Here is a 25,242-nt window from a genome sequence, read left to right on the forward strand (position 1 = left end):
ATGAGAAAGATGACTCCAGTAGCAATGCCAAGGATGGACTGGAAGGAAGCCCAGCTGAAGGGAAGGAATGGCAGCAAGGAGGCTGGTGCTGTTATTAGGCCAGAAACAACACAGGCTGAAATTAAGCTAGTAGCAGCAGGGATGAATAATGGAAAATGTTATCAACAGGGCTGGGAAGGATAACCCTTGTGGAGGTATTAAATAGATACGACCACATGAGAAAACATCAACCAGTGCACATCTTTAGAAAATGGTCACGAGCAATTCTCACACCGTAAGAAAAAGTTACAATGGCTCTCCTTTAAGATAACTGAGATACAAACAGCCACCTGGAGAATTCCCATGTCTCTCCAGCATTACCCTCCCTCAAAGGTTTCACAAAGTGCCAATGCACAAAAGAACCCCAATTCCTGTTCTTCCAGGAACTGTGTCTGGGACAGAGCGGAGTCCACAGAGACTCCAGCCCTGTTCACGGCCTGATTTCTCAGTGGATCTTTCCCCTGTAATGGGCAGGAAGGGCACCATTTACGTGGACCACACATCTGTTAGTACCTTTCCTGTTTATCTTACTGGGTTTCTGAAGATCACATAGCTAAAAAGTGCTAGCATTTTATAAACTGTAAATCAAAATGAAAAGGATTGTTAGGCTGGGCGTGGTGGCTCACGCCTGTATGTAGTCCCAGCACTTTGGGAGGCCGAGGTGAGTAGATCACGAGGTCAGGAGACAGAGACCATCCTGGCTAACACGGTGAAACACTATCTCCACTAAAAATACAAAAACTTAGGTGTGGTTGCACGTGTCTGTAGTCCCAGCTACCCGGGAGGCTGAGGCAGGAGAATCGCTTGAACCCAGGAGGCAGAGGTTGCAGTGAGCTGAGATAACAACACTGCACTCCAGCTTCGGCGATAGCGAGACTGTCTCAAAAAACAAGAAAGAAAAGGACTGTTTACTAATTTCGTGAGTCATTTGCACTCAACAAAGAATTCTGTTCCTGGATGAAAGTTATGTACACAGGTCCTACTATGTGTACTGTTGTTGAACTGTCAAAGAGAGCATTTCTGTCTGAGCCCCCATTTAAAACAGGCTACAGAACATTTATTTGGTATAATATTTTCTTGCTATGTCCTAAGGCAACTTTCTCAACAGAGGGTCTCTAGATGTCAAGATAGTCAAAGGCCAAGTCATTTGAGCTGGCCCTTTACTAGAGGTGTGTGTGGGATACTGAGCCTAATTTTCAGGATCTCTGGTAAATGAGACACTCACTCACTAAATGACTTCCAGCCAAAGGCAGCCAGAAATATTAGTCATGGAAAAAATTAGGCAGGTGTGGAAGAAAGGGCATGGTTAGATTAAGTGAGGAAGCCTTGCAAAATGATGCTAATGCCAGCTCCACTCTCTTATCTACAAAAGATAGGTATAAAATTTTTAATTTTGCAGAAAAATTCAAGTAAATGAATTAGAATTTAAGAAAACAACAAAACAGCTTTCCCTTTGTCCCTAAAAGTGTTCAAACCCTAGTTATAAATCTATTTGCTCAAGAGGACTGACTTTCTAAGATTGAATATGCTCTGTGTTAGTTTTTCTATCTGTATAGAAGTTTACTCCCCCAAAAAAGAATTACATTAAATTTTGGAGTTTGATGTTACAAGCAAGTTCTCCCCCTTTAAACCTTTGGTATGTCTGTAGATTTTGTTAATTTTCTCAAGTTTAGTTCTCAGAACCAAAATTCCCGTTCAAAAGAGAAAAAGCCCAAACTATTAATTTCTGCTCTATCAGTTGAGGAGATACACATCTTTGGTCATTACTTTTAGTATCACTCTCTGAAAGGAATCTTTCTGGTACACAATTCATACGCAAGTATGCAAAGTCAACTGACAGGTTCTCTCTCTGTCACCCAGGCTTGAGTGCAGTGGTGCAATCTCAGCTCACTGCAGTCTTGACCTTCCAGGTTCAAGCAATTCTCCCGCCTTAGCCTCCTGAGTAGCTGGGACTACAGGTGCATGCCACAGGCCTAGCTTTTTTTTTTTTTTTTGTAGAGACAACGTCTCCCTATGTTGTCCAGGCTGGTCTTGAACTGCTGGGCTCAAGTGATTCTCCTCCCTCAGCCTTCCAAAGTGCTGGGATTACAGATGTGGGCCACCATGGCTGGCAAGGATATATCTGTTTTGAATTCTTCATTCTGCACTTATATACATCATCTGTAGTCAAGGCTACTGAAGAACTCAACATTTTCTAACCTTGAATGATTTGGCAAACTGTTAAAAATGCTCAACACACTGGAATGAAAGAGTATGCTTCTTAAAATTTACCCTCTTCCTCTCTGAACTTAATTCTAAAATGATCCAGGTAGCTTGAGGTCAATAAAATAATTTTCTTTGCCTGTTACTGTCATTCTAAAGACCAGTATTGTCAAAATCCACATCAATGAATCTAAAGTTAGAAAACTTTTCCTTCCTCAGGATCTCATGGACTCATTACCTATGTAATGAGCTGTTTTCCCCTGTTAGGTACCTGCTTTTCACTCCCTGGTTGTCAGATATCATCAAAATGGCACCAGTTGGTCTCTAGTCAATAAAATATGGCTTCAGAAAGAATCAGAGCAACTCTGAAAGATGCAATCCACTCATTAGTACCCAGCTTTATAGGAGAACCTGATTCAATAGCTCTAGGATTGGATGACTTTGTCTAACTAGCTGCCTTTATATTCTCCTTCTAAGCTGGGGTATGGTGTTTTTGAGTTCTTTGCACTTAAGCTCTACTTCACCAAAAATTGACATGTGCTGTCTAATGTAACCCTCTCTACTCTGTGTACTCTAAGTAGATAATTATTTAAGTAATGAATTACTCTGATGCCTTTTCTCACTCACATGACCTCAGCCAACACCACCGCCAAGCAAACAATAAATAACAACAGCAGGAAGTTTTATTCCATAAAGCATAAGATATTTTAATGAGAAAACGAAAACAAAACCAAATCTTAGTCTCATGTTTATATCTAATGACACTCAAAACTAGTTTTTCCCTGCCCATCCCTTTCCTAACTGCAACTTTATGTGTGACCATGTAATAAAGGCCAGTTTAAAGAATTTTTTTTTTTTTTAAAAAAAGTTTAAACCTTTTTTAAAAAGATTAAACAATCAGGCTAGCAAAAAGGTACTCAATACATATTTTCCTTATATCAAACAAGCTAATTTCAGTACAATATAACTATACAGAATATATACAATACACTTATGTTCACAAAGCAAACACTATAGGCTCAGAACAGATTTGAAAAAACATGATATTCACATTGATTACAATAACTCTAAAAATGATTGTAACGTTGAAACGGCACTTAGTTTACAAAAAAGATCACAAAAATATATATATATATATATATATGTAGTCACCAAGAACTATGGTTCCTGTAAAATACTAATAGCCAGATACTAGTATATAAAATGTGAAGTTCTGACATTGTATACATTTTTTGGAAATAAAACAAAATCCAAAACCATTTCTGTTAATAAGTCAAAAGTCAAACATGCCAAGTAACTTAGCTATGGCCAGTGTCACCAAGTAAAGCCGTACTTGAATGAGATGACGACTGGATACAAAGCTGGTGAACTGGGGACTGGCACAGTTAAGAGTTGTACTAATTCTAGGGAAGGAGTAGAAGACATAAAAACACCCATCTATGTAATTTAATTCACATTTTCTCCCCTGCATCACCTTCCCTTGAGAGTTTCACAAAATGCCAGTGCCCAGAAAGAATCATAATGGTCTAACTGGCAGGGTAAAAAAGTCCCCCCACCCCGACTTCCTTGCTGCAGGGCTACAGGCAAATATTAAAGCATGCATCAGCTACACAAAGTCATCAGTCACCCAGCTGGAAGACCGTGGTGAACAGTTTCTGCCTAGGCTGGCTGCACTAGAAAGTACTCCAGTTTTTAAATGGAGCCAGATTTATGTTAGCCCTGTAAAAGATTGAGCTACTGTAGCAGCAAATATGAAATTACAGAACAAAAACAAAATTTTATTTAAAAATTTGTTACATCAAAATTTTTTTTCCTTCAAACCTGTGTCCTTTAACCAAACAACAGCTTCTATCACTTAATTCTGGTCTATTACCTCAATCTGACTTTCTCATTATGCTTCTCTGGAAAAAAGACACTTCTATATCCTGGAGATTAAATTTACTCTTAAAAATGGAAATACAGGAATTTTAAAGTAAAAAAAAAAGTCTGTTGTAAAAGTTCTTTCACAAATATATATATTTAAATATTAAAATAGGCTACCTAGGATTTTTATAAAATGGCTTTTGAAAAGATAGTAGAGGCACAAAGAAGCCATATACTATCCTCCAAGTTGGACATAAGGTGCCACAAGGGTGCCCTACAAAGAGGCAGGCAATCTCTATCTGATGCAACAGGAGGCACCAGCAACAACAGAAACATCAAATATATTATTGGGAACTTGGACCACAACCAAATTTTGCTCTATTAGGGACTGTTGCTTTTTTAAAAAATACCTTGAGATGTAAGCATTAGAAGTCCTCACTTTGTACAAGGAAGAAAATGAATAAAGTTTATGATCTTACTCCTTCCAAACACCTGATGTCATTCATTTCAGGTACCTGAAAGATGAAAAGCAGTGCAACTTTCAAAACTTTAATGGACTACTCTCAGTATGAGAGACTTCACATAGCATCTGTCAACTTGAAAATTAAACTGGTAACTGAAATAAAAAAATCTCCTAGAGAAAACACACATAACCTAATCCTAGAAAAGGCTCTCTTTAGAAAGCAGGTGCTTCTAAGAACTACAGGAAAGGCTTCCCATCTTGAACAGAGCTTCCACTAATACCAAGGGAAACAACGTGTAAAGGAGAGACGGCCAGGGCTCCCTTAAAGCAGGAAGATTTCTCCTTCCTCAGCAGGTGATGTACTTTGGTAACCTCAACATTCATTTATGGGATGATTTTTAATCTGTTTTATTGAATAATGAAATCTAAATACGGCTAGATTGGCATTTGGGAATACAAGGGCAATGTAACAAAAGTCATGACACTGGAGCTCCCCAACCCACTCGGCACCCATTTTATCAGTATGTCATCACAACTGTGCCTGGGACTTTACGCTTCATCAGCAACATCAGTCAATTTAAAAGAGAAAGGAAATAATAAAAGAATTTGACTTTATAAACCAGATACTTTGAACAAAAATTAAACATTTTAAAGTTAAAAAAATTTTTGTTTTTAATCCATAGTCTTTAAGTTCTTTGTAAACTATTATGCACATAGAAACCTTGGTATTAGTTGGAACCGGCCTGGGTCTTATACAGTGGGGGTTTACTTAAGTAAAAGTAGCATGAACACTTTAAAGGTGATCTCAATTTTTCAGATACTGCCAAACCGAGATACCAATAACATCTGAAATCTTTGCAGAGACTATTTACAAAAACATGGAACTGTTTTTATTTTCCTGTCATAAAAATATAATCATGACAGAGTGGAAATGTCTAGTATTAGTTTAGTAAAAAGTAAAAAAAAAGTATGACTACTGATGGTACTGGTACTACCAGTCTTCATCCCATAACTGACATAGGCTTAACCCCCCATAAATCTTACAACATCTCAACTTATCGATCGTCTAAAATGAGACACCCAGAGAGCAACTGTTCCTTAGTTGGGCCTGGGACTGAATCAATTCCACTTCATTGTTTAATCTGAACCATTATTGCTTTTGGCTAATTCATCTTGCTGAGGACTTTCCAAATAAAAACACTCTGTCACTATACTCTGTCAAGCAAAAACGACACTAAAAGATAAAAATGGGTATAGGCAAAACAAGGAACGACTTAATTTAAATGTTCATGATCTGAGTTTAAAGCCTGGGGGACTGTGCTTCATATTCCTCACAGACATGTTTGCCACCATAGAGCTTCCTTGTTACCCCAATTTTGTTTTGCTGCTTCAGAAAAGAAAATTTCGCTTTTATACATTCATCTCTCAATAACTTTCAAAATCTAAATATATTACAAATAAAGCATCTTACTTCAATAACTTACAGTGAAAACTACATTTATTTATTACCTTTTGTCAACTTTGGGTCTGTTTCTTCTAACTGTAAACTTCACACTAGTGTTTTTCTTTCCCAGTTAGTATTAATATTCAGAAAATTTTTAATTCTCATTCACTTGGATGTCTATTTCAGAATTACAGCTTCACACTTTGCAGATGAGTGAAAAAAAGTACCATACGAAAGTTTCTAATTCTTTTGTTCATCAATTCCACAAATCTCACACTTCTTTCAGCTAAAATATTAAAATTTTAGGATTCATTCAAGTAATAAGAATAATTCTGTGTGTTACAGAATTGCCACTACATTATATAGTAATGTATTTTTCAAGGACTATTAAAGCTAAAAGGGACTAAAACATAATCTGAGAATCTTCAAGATAAAAATAGATAAAATAGATAACTGGCCTCTATTTAGATTAAGAGAATAAAAGAAGAAATAAAAGAAATATTTAATACAGCTTCCAAAGGCTCCCAAGGGAGCCATTTATAAACTGGGAGAGTCTCCTGAACTAGCCTTAGTTAGAAGGTAACTGAGTTACCAATAACTATGGACGACATCAGATGTGTTAACTAGTCTATTTCATTTGGTAAAGTATTTTAACATGATGAAAGGTTTTTTTTTTTTTTTTTTTGCTAGTTATTAATAACAAAGGGCATGTCTCATAACAGGGTACCTAATTACTGTAAGCCAGAACAGTTGCTGAAATGTCAAAATGTAAGATTGAATGAAGCTATTTAAACATTTTAGTATATTTTGTCTTATTGAAATTGAGAACTTAAAAAAACCGGCAATGTAACCAAAAGTATAATTACTTGAAATTTAAAAAATTACTTGAAATTCAAATTGAGAAAAATCCACTTAAATATATTTGTGGGTGATAATCTCCATCTGCATCCATTTATATAAAACTTAAAATGCCAAAAAATAAAGACCAATATTAATCCCTTTGTTTCTGAATTAGATGAAATCACTGACATGCTAGATGCTTCCACTCTTAGAATATACCCTTTAAACATGAGAAGAACAACTGCAGGAGATTTAACATCCATTATCATGGGTGAACATCTTTTTTGTTTACTTCTAAAGCACACCTATTTGGTAGTTAAAAAACTGAAAATAAAATCTTTTCTTGTATAAAATGTTTGGTTTTAAAAAGGCAATTTTTTCTGCATTCTGAAATTTAAGCCCTTTAGATACCACAAAGTTACCCTCCTGGCTTTAAGAAAGATAGCTATGTTTAAGTTCTAAAACTGGAATATTTGTTTAGTTATACTGGTAATTTCTAATGAATGGGATAATATAACTGGCTATCTCTTTGCAATATTTTCAATATGTCCTGGTAAAAATTATGCATCTAGGCATCCCTAAGATGAATTTGAAATAAATCTAAATACTACTATATATACAATTATCCCTTGCAAGTCTGTTTCCTAAAACAGATCCATAAACAGATCCAATATCCTTGAAGTACATGTATCAAGAAAAATGTACCCTCACTGAAATAGTAAAAGGCCTTTGTTTGTATCATTTTATGTTAAATTCTGGTTAGTTACTGGTATTGGTAAGATCTGGGCAGCAGACAACTAACCAGATATGAATTTTCACAGTATATTCAGATTTCCCATAAAACTTGGCAATTTGTAATTACCAGTGAAAATCTAAAGTTTCTACTTGGGAAGGAATACCCAGTGATGGGTAATCCTTCATTCTGAGAACACAGAATATCTTAGAGCTACCAAAACTGTGCTTGGATCTCTTAATGTGAAGTTTTCAGGGTCGGGGATGTACTAAAAAACACTTTTAACCAATAAATCTGCAAACCATTCTTACACATTTCTTTATTCTTATTTCTTTCCTCTTGCTCTTTCAAAAAAAAAACCTCTTGGAACTAAGGGTAACAATGATTCCTGGTGATAATTTTACCTATTCTTGTCAATACAGATTTTAGAATTAATTTTGAGATTTATCTATTGGTAGGCCTAACAGTTTTCAAAGACCACAATGTGACATTAAAATTCCTGACCTCTCCAGCTGAGACACAGCATTACTATATGAAGTATTATAGTCTGCTGCAGAAAGTAATTCAACCGTATCAGTGAAGAAGCATAAATAGTGGGAGCCTATCATAACCTGTATATGCTGATTCTCCTGAAGAGAACACACTTGTGTTTGGGAGCACATGGGTCAAAACAAGTTCATGAGTGAGGTAAAGAACTGAGAACAAGTTAAGGACTGCAGAACATAGGCAGAGACAGAGAATCCTAACCTAAGACAGTTCTAAGGAATTTAATTTACTTTTCCTTTCTTCACGTTTTTGGGGAACAAATTACAGAATTAGCCAATCTAAAACAATGAAACAAATCACTATAATTAAAAATATACACATTTAGTATGGTCTAGCACCTGAACAAAATTCTGATCTTGTGTTTTGACTGAAGAACTGTATTTTCTGTCTCTTTTCTAATCAAATCAGGTGCTCTCATAATTATTAAACTTTGGGTATCTACACAGAAACTTATTCCAAAGTTCACTGTTCATGGACTTAAAAATATTTAGGATCAGTATTAGAGACGCTTTAATGGCACCAGATGAAAAGTATACCCAAGTCTAGAGGATCATATAAATTTCAACTACAGACCAGAAAAGTTTCACACTTTCAGCAGCAGAAGTGATAATATTCATTAGTTTAAGGTTTTCAGTTTCTCATTAGTCTTAACAATTTTCTTTTTTCTCCCAGATTTATGAGTCATAGATGAAAACCTTACAGTCTATATTCATCTTTTACACTGTTGCCTACATTGTGTAAAAACAATAGTAACTGTTTTTAATAACTTTGCAATGTCTACAAATACGTAAGGACAATGTATCGCTGTCATATGGGATTTAGTAAACAATCTAGTTGGGTTAAGAATGTAGCCTTGGCTGGTGCAGTGATCCCGGCAGTTTGGGAGGCCAGAGGAGGAGAATCACTTGGCCGAGGAGTTCAAGACCAGCCTGGGCACCATAGTGAAACCTCGTCTCCATAAAAAATAAAAATGAAGTCAGCCAGGTGTGGTGGAGCATGCCTATAATCCTAGATACTCAAGAGGCTGGGACAGAATGGCCTGAGCCCAGGAGTTCGAAGCTGCAGTGAGCTATGACTTAGCCACTACACTCCGGCCTGGGCAACACACGCCATCCTCTTAAAAAAAAAAAAAAAAAGATGTAGCCTCAATCGAGAATTCTTCATTATGTCCAAAAGAGCACAATGAAAACATCCCCAACAATACATAAACCTATATATAAAATATAGAATATCTCCAATATTTTTACTTTATATGGCAGCACGCCAATATATGCAAGAGAACATATTGACCAGGCAAGGGGAAAACTGATTCGGGCAATGACATGGTCAGGCATTAACATTCAGAGACCAGGTACACAGCAATTTTAATCAGAAAAGCAATATAAGAAGAATTCCTACGAAGCTGAGATTTACATACTTCATTCTCCATTCCTGGTCATTTCATCCGCAGCTTGACTGTTGTCAATCATGGTTCTTTGCCTTTGGAGTGGTACTATAAAGGTACAGAGAATGCCCATCTCAGTACCAAACTTTCACCATGAAAAATCACAACAGAAATGACAAAGCTTAAAATAAAAAAAGTATGCCAGATTTCAGAAGTATTTACCCTAATAATTTTTGAGAAAGCTTACCATAAATACTTCCAAAAACAAGAGGCTTTACAAAATATTATACAATGTCCTGTGTACAGCAGTAAGTATCTACTCAGGCCATTTGACAAGCTGTTTAGTAATTAGTTTCTCATGTACCCTCTCAACTCAGGAAGGTCAATAATCATCTGATTTCCTCTCTAGCTAATGGTCTGTTGTTAGCCTACTTTTAACAATGGAAGAAGAAACTGGTGTAAGTTTTAAGTCAACCAGATCTCCTTAAGTCTCATAGTTTCTGTTTCAACATCATGTTATTGTGTACTTACAGAAGCAATCTCTCGGTTATGAAAAATAAAATCAGTTTCAGGGCTCAGCAAGTGAAAAGGGAAATGCTTTCCCAATCTCTCCCTCCCTCCCACCCGGCTTTGTTTAAAAAATTAAATCAAATTTAAATGTACAAGACCAAGCACAGGCACTTTCCAAAAAACAAAACTGAAGCCAAATCACAAAATTACTCAATAGTTATAGAAGACAGCTCTGATTTTGGGGGGTCATCTCTGGTTGCCTCAGCACAAGCACTGGTCTTTGGCTGCTCTGGCACTTCTTCCTCTTTTTCTGCCAGCCCACCAAGAGACCCCAAGGGAAAAGTGCTTTCACAATTCTGGGTTGAGGAGACCTGTGAAATTACAGGCATTTGAACAGAGGAGTTGCTTTCAAAACCGTGTTCTCCAAGATCGTATTGAACAAGGGTCTCTTCTTGTTCCTGGTTTAAGTAGTCCGGTACTAGGAAATCACTAGATAAGAGGCAAAGGACGAAATATGGAATTAATTTTCAAGCCAGTAATAGATAAGCAACAATAAAAAGCTCTGATTTATACAACAAAATTGGGACTTTTCATTTCACTAATTGTTTGGTGAAGATTAAAACTCAGGAACTTTCCACTTACAAACTTTGCTAAATATGAACCAAAACATCCATTAAAACCAAAATGTATCAATCTTCCCTACCACCAATACATCAGGTTATCACTTTCATTGTAACTTTGGACACCTTAACAGCCTTTCTTGTTCTATGTAGAGGAGTTTCTATATACAAAACAAATGTAGCACGCTCACTTAAAGAAAGATCATCTGAGTAACTTTAATGCTTAACTTTTCTTGATTATACATTGAGTAAGAGATATATAAACCTAGCTTTGTATTACTAAACTTGACATGGGTTAGTTAAGAAACTAAGTCCTTATGCATAAATGACCTGATACGAAATCTACTATAAAGCTGGGAAATGTAGAAAATAATTTATGTGTATCCTGCTATTACATTTGGTATATGAAAATACTAATAAATTATCTTTGAATCAGAATGTGGAAATGAATGCCTTGAGACTGGTTATGTGTTAATCCTCAAAAAGTAATTATTGGTCCCCACAGGAAACACAGGCAGTAAAATATACTAAAACAGTGGCTAATTTCCTTAAGTGTTGAGATCAGAAAACATTTTAAATTTCTTTATACTTTTCTGTATTTCCTAAATTTTCAACTTATAAGCATTTTTTGGTAACTGAAACTAAGTATGTGAAATAAGTCTTATCTTAGAGGTTTTATTTAAATCTTTATTACTGAACTAAAAATTTCATTATACCAGAATTGTCAATAATATATGTAATTAGACTTGATAAAGTTACAATTTTACTGTTCAGTATTAATAAAAAATTAAAATCTGCTCATCTGCAAAGCAATTTAGAACGCCCTATGCTGTGTTTTCTAAAAAGTCTTCAGGTGTTAGAGAAGAGTGGAGAATGCAGGGCTCTGTACAGGGAAGATAAAGATAACATGAGTAGTTAACAGGAACACTATTTTAGTCCTGAACAAACTGTGTTTAATATGATATGTATAATCTAAGGTTTAGTGATATGGCAACCACACATTCAGAATTAGAGATGACTGCATTAAACAAAATGAATGTCTGGTTGAGGGGAAAAACAAAATCTATGCAGGAATAATTTGGAATTTGTTTAAAAATAAGGTTTTAAGTCAGGCGTGGCGGCCCACACTTGTAGCCCCAGCAGATTTGCTTGACCCCAGGAGTTTGAGACTGTAGTGCGCTACGATTGTGTCTATGAATAGCCACTGCACTCCAGCCTGGGCAACAATGCAAGACCCCGTCTATTCAATTAAAAAATAAAAAGGTTTTAAAAATAAAGGTGATTTAAATGTAAAGATTTGGGCTGGGCATGGTGGCTCACGCCTGTAATCCCACAGCACTTTGGGAGGCCAAGGCAGGCGGATCACTTCAGGTCAAGGGTTCAAGATCAGACTGGCCAACATGGTGAAACCCCATCTCTATGAAAAATACAAATATTAGCTGAGTGTAATGGTGGGCGCCTGTAATCCCACCTACTCAGGAGGCTTAGGTTGCAGTAAGCCAAAATTGTGCCACTGCATTCCAGCCTGGGTGACAGAGTAAGACTGTCTCAAAAAAAAGATTTGTAAAAATTTCATTTAATTAGAAACTAAGGATTCCTGCAGAAGTACAATTCTTATAAACAATTTAAAACAACAGTTTTATATCTAGAGGAGGCCTTAGAAACCATCATTTAAAGTTTACATTTTATCTTTCTCTAAGTTTCAAGCTTTTTCATCTGTAAAGTGACACGTTTAATCAACAGCAGTTAGTGGGAGAGCTAGAACTAGAACCTGATTTCCTTGGATGCCCTACAAATCAGAAAGGTAATTCTATTATAAGTTAATATTAAAATAATAGAGCTCTAAACTGAATGAAAATAGGAATGACTTCATGATCTAAACCATCACACCCATTATAGTTGCTACTGAAAATTTTTCTTACTGGCCAATGGATATTCCTTTATATAGAATTTTTTTAAATAGAGAGAAGTGGTCAAGAATTTTATTAACATCCAGAGTCTGAAGTAATCCACTACCACTAAGTATCATCTGACATGGTAAAATTTCCAATAAGGCCAGGCGCAGTGGCTCATGCCTGTAATCTCAGCACTCTGGGAGGTCAAGGCAGGCGAATCACGAGGTCAGGAGATCGAGACTATCCCGGCTAACACGGTAAAACCCTGTCTCCACTAAAAATACAAAAAATTAGCCAGGCATGCTGGTGGGCGCCTGTAGTCCCAGCTACTTGGGAGGCTGAGGCAGCAGAATGGCATGAACCCGGGAGGCGGAGCTTGCAGTGAGCTGAGATCATGCCACTGCACTCCAGCCTGGGAGACAGGGCGAGACCCCACCTCAAAAAAAATTTCCGATAAGATCTATTTAAGGTCCATTACAGAATTACTTAAACCTTGTATTATTAAAAAATATCTCAAGAGGACAAGTAGTCTACTTCTGCAGGAAGATATTTTTAATACCAACTATAAAATGTTTATAATTTTATATGCTTAGAAGACTCAGCAAAATTTTATCAGATCAGGGACTGACTAGCTGGCAACCTAATGTAAAAACACAGAAGGCTGCCCTAAAAGCAGGAAAAGAGAGTTTAGAAAGCAGTTTTCCTGGTTGGGTTTTTGTTGTGCACCTCACCTGCTCTGGAAGTAGTTTGCTAGCTCTGATGCTTCATGGTTCAGACTCCTCAGGTGCACGATTAAATTTCCAGAGTTGGTGAACATGGCGCCACATGTTTTGCACTCGTAAATCCGAGGCTTGCGGATAATGTGCCGGGAAACCCTCATGTGGTGTTTATATTCCCCGAAGGAAGTGAAAGTGGCACTACATATCTGGCACCGGAAACAGCGTTTACCTTCATGCTTTAGGCGATGCATCTTTAGCGAGTAAGCCCTGGTGAACTTTTTCCCACAGCGGTCACACTGAAATGGTTTAATTCCTATAAATAAAGCAAAACAAAATATCTAAAAACAAAAATAAACTGAAAAGTCATAAAGCCTACAAATTTCTGAACTATATTTCTGTAGTAATAGATCATCTGAAAAGACAAAAATTACCAGTAAAAACATACTCTAATTCAGTATCTCAGAAAATGTGCAGAATATGTGAAAAGTCATGGCCGGGCGCGGTGGCTCAAGCCTGTAATCCCAGCACTTTGAGAGGCCGAGATGGGCGGATCACGAGGTCAGGAGATCCAGACCATCCTGGCTAACACGGTGAAAAACCCCGTCTCTACTAAAAAAAATACAAAAAACTAGCCAGGCAAGGTGGCAGGTGCCTGTAGTCCCAGCTACTCGGGAGGCTGAGGCAGGAGAATGGCATGAACCCGGGAGGTGGAGCTTGCAGTGAGCTAAGATCCGGCCACTGCACTCCAGCCTGGGGGACAGAGCCAGAGTCCGTCTCAAAAAAAAAAAAAAAAAAAAGAATATGTGAATATGTGAAAAGTCACAAGTGCTTAAAAAGGAAAAGAAAAAGGCAGTAGGGGAGGCAAACCAGGTAATGTCTACTGAAGTTGATTTCTGAATACTTTTCTAAATCATCTATTTTACTAACTTCAAAACACAATTTAACTACAGTATGTAGACAGAACCCAAATCCCCATGTAACACCATGTATTATTTCATTTCATTAGAAAGGCTTATATTGAAAAGATGTGAAAATCATCAGTACCTACTCTCTGTTCCCTGTCTCACAGAGAAATGAGAAGAAGAAAGAACAATTTTAACATCTCTGAATGTAATGAGCATGACAGAACCATCATTTGATAAAATGGGTTTTTTTTGGGTAATATGATGTAATATTGATAGAAATAAATGAGTTATAAAGTGTATTAATAGTCTCCTCAAATGCATTATCACAGTGTTTTGGGGAAAAAATTTTAAAACCTTTCAAAATACAATCTGCTGACTGAACAAAGTCACAGAGAACTGGTGCTAGGACAGGGACTGTAAGACCTATCTACAGAAGGGGAAAGTGAGATAGTAACTCACGCAGCTGAAACAGCAGCAAAGATCTCTTACTCATCAGAGGTCAGTATTTTACCCACAAGAATCCTGTTGCCTTCACATGTGATTGCTGAACTAAAGTTTCAAATCTCTTCTATACATTTATCCAAAATCTCTCTTATGTTTTAAAAAAATACAAACTACAAAGCTGACTCATCAGGGCACATAGAGATTTAGGACTATAGAATTGAAAGTAAATTGCAAGAAAATATTACATTTTTAAACACACTTTTATTTGGGAATAATTTCAAACTTACAGAGACGTTATAAGAACAGCACAAAGAACACCCATACAGACCCTTTTAACCCTAATTGCTTTACCATCTGTGGTTGTGCTGATCTATCTCACCTCTATGTGCACACCTAATATGTCTTTTTATTTACAAAGTACTCACTCCATATCACCTTATGTTCTTTTAATCAGAATACTTAACACTCATGGCAAACAGCTTTCTGACACTGCACCATTTTGGCAATAAACCTTAGCTAATCTGTTTTCATTTGACTTCTCAGAGTTTTTTTAAACTCAGAAGCCCCTGTTTTCTATTTTAGCTGGGATTCCAAAATAAAATGTTTATTTTTAGAGTGTTCACTTATGCAACAACAGGGAAGGTGACATTACCTGAGTGGATGAGCATGTGCTGCTTTAGGTTCTGAATACGGGTGAAACGCACCCCGCAGGTTGGACACTGAAAAGGTCTGTCGGGACCATTTGGACTTGGTCGTTCTGTACTGCTGGTAGAAGGAGCAATGTAGAGTTGGTAGGGATACTGAACATTTTCCAATCTAAAAAAAACAAACCAAAGAAGGCAACCAGGCTCTGATTTTTAAACTGAATAAACACTGCTACAGGTCAATTTTAAACGAAAAAAGATAAAACACTTAAAGACTTTTTCAAACAGTTTAACTGTTAGATTTCAAGTTTCACTAACAACATGAAAAACAATGTCACTGTCCAGAATGCCTTTTGTTTTCTTTTTTTTGAGATAGAGTCTCGCTCTGTCACCCAGGCTGGACCGGAGTACAGCGGCGTGATCTCGGCTCACTGAAACCTCCGCCTCCCGGGTTCAAGTGATTCTCCAGCCTCAGTTTCCCAAGTAGTTGGGATGACAGGCGCCTGCCACCACGCCCAGCTAATTTTTGTATTTTAGTAGAGATGGGGTCTCACCATATTGACCAGGCTGGTCTCGAACTCCTGACCTCAGGTGATCTGCCTGCCTTGGCCTCCCAAAGTGCTGGGATTATGGGCATGAGCCACCGCACCCAGCCCAGAATGACATACAACCACAGAACATATCATGAACTATTTTACCTTTGATGTCCTTAATCTCGCCAATTCTTTCCTTCTAACCACTTCTTAAATTTAGGCCTTCATTAATACAAGCCTGAATTAATAACTCTCTCCATTTAGCTCCACACTCCTCTAATCCATCCCTCTCACTGCATCATAGTGATCGGATCAAATCAGTTCCCTGTCTAAAATTCTGCAATGGCTGTTATCTTCAGAATAAAATCAAACCCCTTTGCAAGGCATACAAGATTCCTCATGATCTGAGCTCTCTGTACCTTTCTAGCCTCATTTTTTGTCATACCCCCAAAACATATATATCCTATACCAAATGCCTACTCATTTTACGAAATGTAGCTAGGAAGCCACATGCTCCTCAGGGAAGCCGTCTTTGATTTATCAGTGGTTGCGGTAGGCATCCTCCTATGCAGGGCAACAGAGTTCTGCAGATCACTTATGGTAATCTGTCTGTCTATCTTCAATCCTTATACTTCCTCCAAAATTGAGCTCCTTGAGGCAAGGGGCTGCATATCTTATCTCTATATTACCACCATGCAGAACAGTATCTAACACACAACAAACAACCTGATTAATACTTGAAATTAAGGAGTCTAGGCACACTGCTGTTTGTTTGCGCTTTCATTAATCCACAAATGATTCCGGTTGATAACCTCCCCTACCAGGTTTAGCTATTCAAGAAAAATAAACCTAATTTGAGTCCCTTGAATCTTTCAAGTTTTCAACAAATACAGTTTTTAAGATTGTCCTGGACCTTCTCTGAGGAAGAATGCAATCATTCAGTGGAGTCTACATTCAGTGGGTGAGACACAGATAATAAATAATCAAGGAAATTATCAGAGCAGAGAATTAAATTAGAAGGATCTAATAGTGATTGGGCGCTGCTTGAGACTGGTGGTCAGGAAAAGCCTCCTTGAGAACTGATACCAAGACAGTGATCTGAAGGTCAAGAATCTGGAGCCAACACTGCGAAAACTGGGAAAGCAAAGCTTTTCAGGCAAAGGTCCTCGTGACAGAATGGCCCAAAGGCAGGAACAAATACGGAGTACTCCAGGAACTGTGAAAGAAGGTCTGTGAGGCTAGAATGTAGTGTAAGAGGGAGACGGGTCTGAAAGGAGTTAGGCAGAAGTCATATCATGTAGGGCTTTAGAAGGCATAGCAAGGCCTATAGATTTTAGGTATGAATAAAGAATGTTCAGAATCTATAGCTTAAAACAGTGATATAATCTGATTAATTAAAAAAGAAAAGATGATTTTGGCTGCTACGTGGAAAACGGATTCGAACTGGGGAAAACGGATTTGAACTAGAAATCAGAGGCTAGTTTGAAGGCTATTGCAGTAGTCAAGGCAAAAGATGGTGGGTGACTTAAGAGTAGGGTGGCTACTGTACAGATTGGAAAAGTAGACAAGGATATGTTTTATAGGCAGAGTTAACAGGACTCACTTAAGGACTAACTAAGCAAGGAGGAAGATGAAGAGCGGTAAGGAAAAAAGATTAAGAATAATCCTCAGAGATTTTGCTTGAGAAATTAGGGGATAATGATGATGCTCACTGAAATGGGAGAAAGGCTGGAGAAGCAGGATTCAGACAGGGAGTCAGAAATCAAGAGTTCTGTCTTGGCCTTGTTAAATGTGAAACGCCCTTTGTACGTTTATGTGGAAATATCAAGCAGGGGGGAGTTATGTGTATACAGATCAGACTTTGGCAGACGTTTTTCACAGCAGTCCATACAGCACACATTCTGACTTTGCACACCATACAGTCTGTTTCAACCACTCAACTCTGCCATCCACAAACAATATGTCAACAAATGAGTGTGGTTGTGTTCCAATAATACTTGATTTACAAATACAGGTGGTGGGCTGTAATTGGCCTGCAGTTCATAGTTTGCCAACACTTGATACAGATATGATTTAAAGCAACGGGACTAGGCAGTTTTGGAAATGCTGGAAAAAAAAAAAGCCTTGTACAGGTGCTCTAATTTATAATGTGATGATGCTACTTCATTACTCTGAAAAGTATACCGAAGTGAAGTTGTAATACACTTCTACAACTCTGAGATGAAATGCTTGAATTTGGAGTTGTAAACAGAACCCCTACGAGGTAACGAAATGCTGTCGGTACTGACCGGTCGTCGTCATCCGGAGGAGCGGCGGTGCTAGATGAGCTTTGGAGTGTAGGCAACCCCTCCGAAACGCCTTCATCTACCGAGCCTGGGAATGAGAGAAAGACGACAGCTGTAATCCTTCGGTGTGAACAAGCCAAGCCTGTCACTGAAAGCTATATTATATCTAAGCTTCTGACATATATTATCTAGTGGTCATATCCTGAATTATTAATCCAAAGTAGTGTTCTATATTTTTAAATGTTTGTGATTAAAAAAAATCACATGGAAGATAATAGTCTTATATTATTTAAGTTCTTTTAGGAATATTTCTTTGACACATTTCAGCACGTAAGCAGGGCAATTCAAAAGCAAACAAAAATCCACATAAAACTGAATAATTAACCATTTAAGGAAACACTGAAATTTTTAGTTTTTAAAACTTAAGACATACAACTTGTGGTGCAATTTTTATACAGAATTTAAGATACAGTGAACACCCGGGCAACCTCCACACGCAAGCCACACGAAAGCACTGCCAGCATCCTGGAAATCCACATTCATCCTTCCCTGATCATAAATCCCTCCCTTCTCCAAAAGCTTCTTATGGTTATCATTTTCCTCCTCCCATTCCCTCACTTTTAAAAGTAATTTTAACTTGAATACAAGTATCCATAAAGTAGGTGTTCATTCTTGCTGAACACAGCTTTGGTTGGACTAGGGCTGCTTCTGCCCTACAGTGGCCGAGTTTAGTAGCTTTTGGTTGTGACAGAGACCATGTGGCAGTTAAGTCTAAAATAGTTATCATCTTGCCTTTAAAGTAAAGTTCGCCAAGGCTTGCCATAAACAATACTTTTTAGTGTTGTCTATTTTATAGAAACTGGGTCATACTATATATTTTGTCTTGCTTCTTTCCTTCAACATTGTGGACTCATCGTTGTTACATGTAACCAAAGTTTATTTTCATCGTTTCTAATATTCACCATTTTCCATTTTACTCTGTATGGACGGATTTTTGGCTATTAAGAACAACGCTGCTATGAATACCCTTAATGCACATGAGCATGCTTTTCTCCACGGTACAGACTTAGGAATGGAAGTGGTATATATGTAGGAATGGAGCTGCTAGGTCACTGAATACATTTATCTTCAACCTTATTAGAAAATACTAAACTCAGGCCGGGCGCGGTGGCTCACGCCTGTAATCCCAGCACTTTGGGAGGCCAAGGCGGGTGGATCACAAGGTCAGGAGATCGAGACCATCCTGGCTAACACAGTGAAACCCTGTCTCTACTAAAAATACAAAAAAAACTAGCTGGACATGGTGGCAGGCGCCTGTAGTCCCAGTTGCTGGGGAGGCTGAGGCAGGAAAATGGTGTGAACCTGGGAGGCGGAGCTTGCAGCGAGTTGAGATAGCGCCACTGCGCTCCAGCCTGGGCGACAGAGTGAGACTCTATCTCAAGAAAAAAAGAAAAAAGAAAAGAAAATACTAAACTCTTTCCAGAGTAACTGTACTAAATTCACATCACTGCTAGTATATCAAAGTTATGTTGTTCTACATCCTTACCAACACTTAATATTGCTGGATTTTTAAGTTATTACCACTGGTTTTTACCAATCTGTTGTATGTGTTACAATATTTCATTGTGGTTTGAATTGTATTTCCATTTCCCTTATTACTACTGAGGTGAATCTAGTTTCACATATTTATTGAATCTCCCTTCCTCCCTCTTTTGGGAAATGCCAGAGTTGTCTGCCTTTTTAAAGAGTTCTTTTCACAATTTGTATATAAGCCCTTGGTCAGTGATACACACTACAAATCTTTCCCCGTCCCATGGCTTTTTTTTTCTTACCCTTTCTAAAGGCTTCTTCTGATGACCCAAAGTTTAACATTTTAATTTAATTTTTTTCTCACTGTTATGGCTTTTTGGTTTTTTTTTTTTTGAGACGGAGTCTCACTCTGTTGCCCAGGCTGGAGTGCAGTGGCGCAACGCTGGCTCACTGCAAGCTCAGCCTCCCGAGTAGCTGGGACCACAGGCGCCCGCCACCACACCCGGCTAACTTTTTGTATTTTTAGTAGAGACGGGATTTCACTGTGTTAGCCAGGATGGTTTCCACCTCCTGACCTCGTGATCCGCCCACTTCAGGCTCCCAAAGTGCTGGGATTACAGGTGTGAGCCACGGCCTTTGGTCTTGTTTTAAAAAAACATTTCCCCATGTGAAATTATCTTACGAAAAAAATTCATGTTTTGCCTGATTCTTTTTCTTTAACCCATCTGGAGTTGCCTTTGTGACTGAACACGTCACGAAAGGTCTGCCCTCTGCTCTGCAGTGCCACCTCTGTCGTATGTCATGTATACATAAATACATAGGTCTGTTTTTGGGTTTTATACTAGTTCTATCTGCTTATCTGTCCTTGTATTAATGCGAATCTTTAGTTACCGTAGCTTTATAATAGATCTTGTTATCAAGTAGAGAAAGTCCTCTGACCTTGTTCATTTGCTTTCTGAACATTCTGGCTATTTTTTGCCTTCTGCATTCCTATATACATTTGAGAATCAGCTTGTTGAATATAAGTGGAAATAAATCTTCCATTTCTCCCCTTCTATTCATTTAGAAGTTACACATATTTTCCTATTTCTTTTAATTGGTTGCCTTAGAAATTAGAGATATACCTTGTTTTTCAAAGTCTAAAGTTTACTTTACTTCCTTCTGGATAATACAAAGATCCTAGAAGCTTTAACTCCATTTCCCACCACTTCTGTCCTGCCATTTACAAACTGTCTGATATTTTACTTCTTTGTTCTGATTAAGCCCCATAGACATTATCATATATACATGTTCTCATATTTACCTCTTCCTTTGCTGTTCATTCTTGCAAATGAAATCTCCCATCCATGCTCACTTTACTTCTGCCAAAAGTCCATTCTTTAGAACTTTTTTGGCAATGATTTGCTGATGATCAATTCTTTTTGTTTGAAAATATATTTCATTTATATATTTTCAAAGATAATTATATTTCATTTATATATTTTTCAAATATAATTCATTCTTGAAATATATTTTTACTCTGTGTAGAAATCTAGACTGGGAGCTGGGCACAGTGGCTCATGCCTGTAATCCCAGCACTTTGGGAGGCCAAGGTGGGCGGATCACGAAGTCAGGAGATGGAGACCATTCTGGCTAACATGGTAAAATCCCGTCTCTACTAAAAATACAAAAAGATTAGGTGGTGGCAGGCGCCTGTGGTCCCAACTACTCAGGAGGCTGAGGCAGGAGAATGGCCTGAACCCGGGAGTCGGAGCTGGCAGTGAGCCGAGATTGTGCCACTGCACTCCAGCCTGGGGGACAGAGCTAGACTCTGTCTTAAAAAAAAAAAAAAAAAAAGAAATCTAGACTGGGAGTTATTTTCTTTCAGTATACTGAGGATATCATCCCACTGGCTTCTGGTGGTATTAAAAAGTCATATTCTTTTGAAGGTAATGTCTTTAAAAAAATTTTTTTCCCCCTGAATTTTCTCTACAATGTGTCTAGGTCTGTGTTTCTTTTTACTATTCCTGTTTGGGACTGATGTCTTTCACCAAATCTGGAAAATTCTCAGCCATTCTCTCCTCTCTCTTTAGAGCTTCCATCAAACCTACATTTGCTGTTTTCCACACCCTTCTCCACTTTGCTACTGCAGTTTCCACCACTGTCTCTCTCTCTGTGTAGCAGTGAAGTAATTTCTTCTAGTTTACCTTTTAATTTCCTAATTCTCTCTTCTGTTGAGTGCAATGTGCTGCCAAAATGTTCACGGAGGTTTTAATTTCGGTTATCATTTTTCTTTTCTAAAAGTCCCATTTGGTACTCCTTAAATCTGCTATGTCACTTTTTACAGTTTACTGTTCTCTGCAATTATTGTTTGTGTTTATTTAGTTAAATACAGTAAGCTTATTTATTTTATATCTGCGCTTGAAAACTATGCCAATTGGCTATGTTAATATATTTCTGCTGCATTTAAAAAACACATTTTTTTTTCCTGTTAGTTCTCTCTCTGCCTTGTTTTCTTGAGCGCTCTGGTAATTTTTCAACTGGTTATTGCCCTTGAAAATTATTTGTAGGAAATTGAGTTGCTGAGGTAAGGATACATATGCCCTTTTCCAGATAAGTTTTACGTTTGCTTCTGCTAGGTTCCTGGGCAGCATTATCTACATGAGATTCACTGCTTGCGATTCCTTGGCCTGCCCACTCGAAGTCCGTGTTGTACCAGTCTGTAAGTGGGCTAGCAGTAGCTTCTCAGGGATGTGTTTTCCTTTTTCCTTTTCTAGTCTGCTCACTGCCAAGGCAGGTTTTTCTACAGTCCCCTGGAGTCTGGAGGACAGGGAGCAGGTTTAGTTCTGACAGTACTATCCCAAAGGACAATGCAAACGAGCATGCTTTCTCCATGGTATATACTCAGGAATGGAAGTGGTATATATGCAGGAATGGAGCTGCTAGATCACTGAATACATTTATCTTCAACCTTATTAGAAAACACTAAATTCTTTTCCAAAATGATTGTACTAAATTTGCATCACTGCTAGCAGTATATCAGAGTTGTGTTGCTCCATATCCTTACCAACACTTGGTATTACTGGATTTTTAAATTATTACCAATCAGGTATGTGCCACAACACACATATTAAGCAGGGAGCAGGTTTAGTTCTAATGTAAACCTGCTCCCTGCTTAATGTGTGGGGCAACTTTTCAAGACTTTACAACTTTACACACTCTGAGCTTTGTTTGATTTCTCCTGCTCTTTGAGTTGATCAACCAAAGCCCATTTGTGTTTTGGCAAATATCTTAAAGGCAAAACTGATTTTAGTGCTCTGATGATCTACTTGCCTCCTTGGGCCAGGCTTTCTCCCTTAATTTTACCTTGCAGTTCCTTCGCCATCTTTTCAAACAGTTTAAAGGTGAATTTTTAAAAACTTAAAATTTGTTGTTTGTGGTGGGACAGCAGGCTCAAACCACCTAGCTTATTCTCATTAGGTAATGAACTCTGCCAATTTCTTTACTGAATGCAAATTAGCTGTGTTGCACCAAATGAACAAATCTGAGCCTCTGAGAATTTTGGTCTTTTAATAGCAAACAAGCTTTTGGTTATAATATTTTAATGAAAATGAAAATGTACTAACTGTAGCAGTTTGTACACCACCATATACATGTGAACATTTAATAAGTATCATCTGCTAATGAACACATGGGATGAAATTTCCTTCTGATGAAAATCTGGAATCTAACACTTCAGTTTCCCTCTTCGGAACACTTGAATTGCTGTCATTAGGAGACAGGCAAATTATCCACTTAAGTATAAAATTTCTTAAAAACCTAAATTTTAAGGCATCCAAACTTACTTTATTTAATCACTTGTACTGGAAAATTTGTGACAGGGTTACGTTTTGCCTTGACTTCCTAAATGAAGGCTACCAAATATGAATTACTTTTTGTTTCTTGATGACTCACCACAATCCTAATGCTCATTATTATACTGTGTTCTAATATGTGCATATACTCTAAGGCTTCTGAAAATACGCAGGACTATGTGTGTTTACATTCATCTGCAATCGCATCCCCATTCTTTCTGGTCTCCCCATTCCATCCCTTCTGGTGTGTGTATATCATTTCTGTGTGTGTCTTTTCTTTTTCTTTCCCTTACTATCAAACGGCATTTCCGCTTTTCCCCTATGTCTACTTATGCAACTTATTCCCGGGTTCTTCTGACTCGTTTTTAATCCACATGTGGGATAGAGAACCAGATAATGCTACATTTTAAGAAAGAACTGTTTACTTGTCAGTATCTTCCCATTCTCAGTTTTTCCCTTAAAGAAAAGAGAAATAAACATTAACATTTCAATCTGTCCTGGGATAAAAAACTGGAAAAACGCCAGTAATCAGACTTGGTCTCACGGACATAAAGATCTATTTGACAGTATTCTGAACTTATCCAGAGCACAGACAATGTTAAAGCTTATAGGCAAAGCCTTGGCAAAAAAATGCCTGGAGTTATGACAAGGTTAGGCCAAGAAGACTGATCTCACTGACATTTGCTTCGCACTATTAGGCAGGCCATACTCTTTCTAGGAGGGAGTGGACTCTTGGTGAGGTGAGAATAAAAACCACACTGTCTGGGACTGATTCTAGTACCTTCAAAGGTTTGTTTAAAGAGCTGGTCTAAAAGAACTAAAATGCAGTACAAGATACATCTAAGTACACGGTCCTTCTGAAAACAAACCCATCTCTGCATTCTAAAATGTCTAGATCCCCTAATTCAATGGACAGTGAGCACGCAAAGCAAAGCAAAACTACTTTCCCTCACTCATGGCTACTGAATGCACCAACAGCTAAAAATGAAAGCCATTCCAAGCTAAATGAGTTAAAACAGACTCTTAGAATTCTATGTATACTGTGGAGGTAAACACATAGTGTTATATCACTTATGCAACTATCAGCAAAAAATAAATTTTGTGTAACTCTTTTTCTTGAAATGATGTTTTTTGCAAACAACACAAGTAATCATATGAATTGGAATTTCAGTTAAACTGATTTAACAGCAGAATATATACACACACGTATATATACACATACACATATATATACACATATATGTGCACAATATTACTTTCCTGAGGTGACAGTGATGTTTCTTAAATTCTTAAAATGAAGTTTTCTTTCTACCCTACAGAGATTCTGTTCTCAGTGGTAGTGAGAGGCTAAGAATTCTGGTCAGATGGTTTTCACCTTGTGAAACAGTAAAACTGATTCATAGAGACAATCAGCTTTGTACGGTTAAGGGCTGGCTTATCAAGACTGAGTCCACTCTCTCCCCAGTTACAAGTGCTGTATGACAGCTTCTGTTGCATCAAACTCAAGTTGCTGCTGCCACTGTTTAGGTATTCAAGACACTTACAAAGATCCCTCTGGAAAAGTAATTACAGTGGTCATCTCCTATTGAGTATTTATCATGTGCCAGGCATTGTTCTAAAAGGTTTTTCAATACAAGATCTCACTTCATACTTGAAAAAGAGAAGCATCTTCTAACATTCAGAAACAGGCTTGGCACTCACTTAGGGGTGGGGCCTGGTCCTTACAGCCATAGTATTCTCCTGGGGAACATAAACAGTCTCAGGAAACAACATAAGATCAAGTCACTCTGTGATCCTTATTACAGTGAGA

General features: G+C 37.7%; 1 protein-coding gene across 11 annotated transcripts in view; it reads right to left on the minus strand.

Annotated features, from left to right (window-relative positions):
* Window positions 1-25,242, minus strand: part of ZBTB44 (zinc finger and BTB domain containing 44) — a 78,213-nt gene that overhangs the window by 4,465 nt on the left and 48,506 nt on the right. Inside the window, exons 3-8 of one of the 11 annotated variants that reach the window (XR_002725160.3) lie at window positions 18,073-18,157; window positions 15,260-15,423; window positions 13,271-13,571; window positions 10,235-10,513; window positions 9,548-9,622; window positions 4,515-4,619 (exon numbers count right to left, since the gene is read on the minus strand). Coding sequence is in view for 9 of the 11 variants with exons in the window: in XM_023185878.3 (XP_023041646.1) it covers window positions 9,592-9,622; window positions 10,235-10,513; window positions 13,271-13,571; window positions 15,260-15,423; window positions 18,073-18,157 (860 nt within the window). In the remaining 2 variants the exon portion in view is untranslated. Of the gene's footprint in view, window positions 1-2,922; window positions 10,514-13,270; window positions 13,572-15,259; window positions 15,424-18,072; window positions 18,158-25,242 lie in introns of those variants that run through there. The other 10 variants (XM_023185878.3, XM_023185881.2, XM_023185880.2 and 7 more) reach the window with 10 other exon arrangements.

This window comes from Piliocolobus tephrosceles, chromosome 13, assembly GCF_002776525.5.
Source record: "Piliocolobus tephrosceles isolate RC106 chromosome 13, ASM277652v3, whole genome shotgun sequence".
Taxonomy (NCBI): Eukaryota; Metazoa; Chordata; class Mammalia; order Primates; family Cercopithecidae; genus Piliocolobus; species Piliocolobus tephrosceles.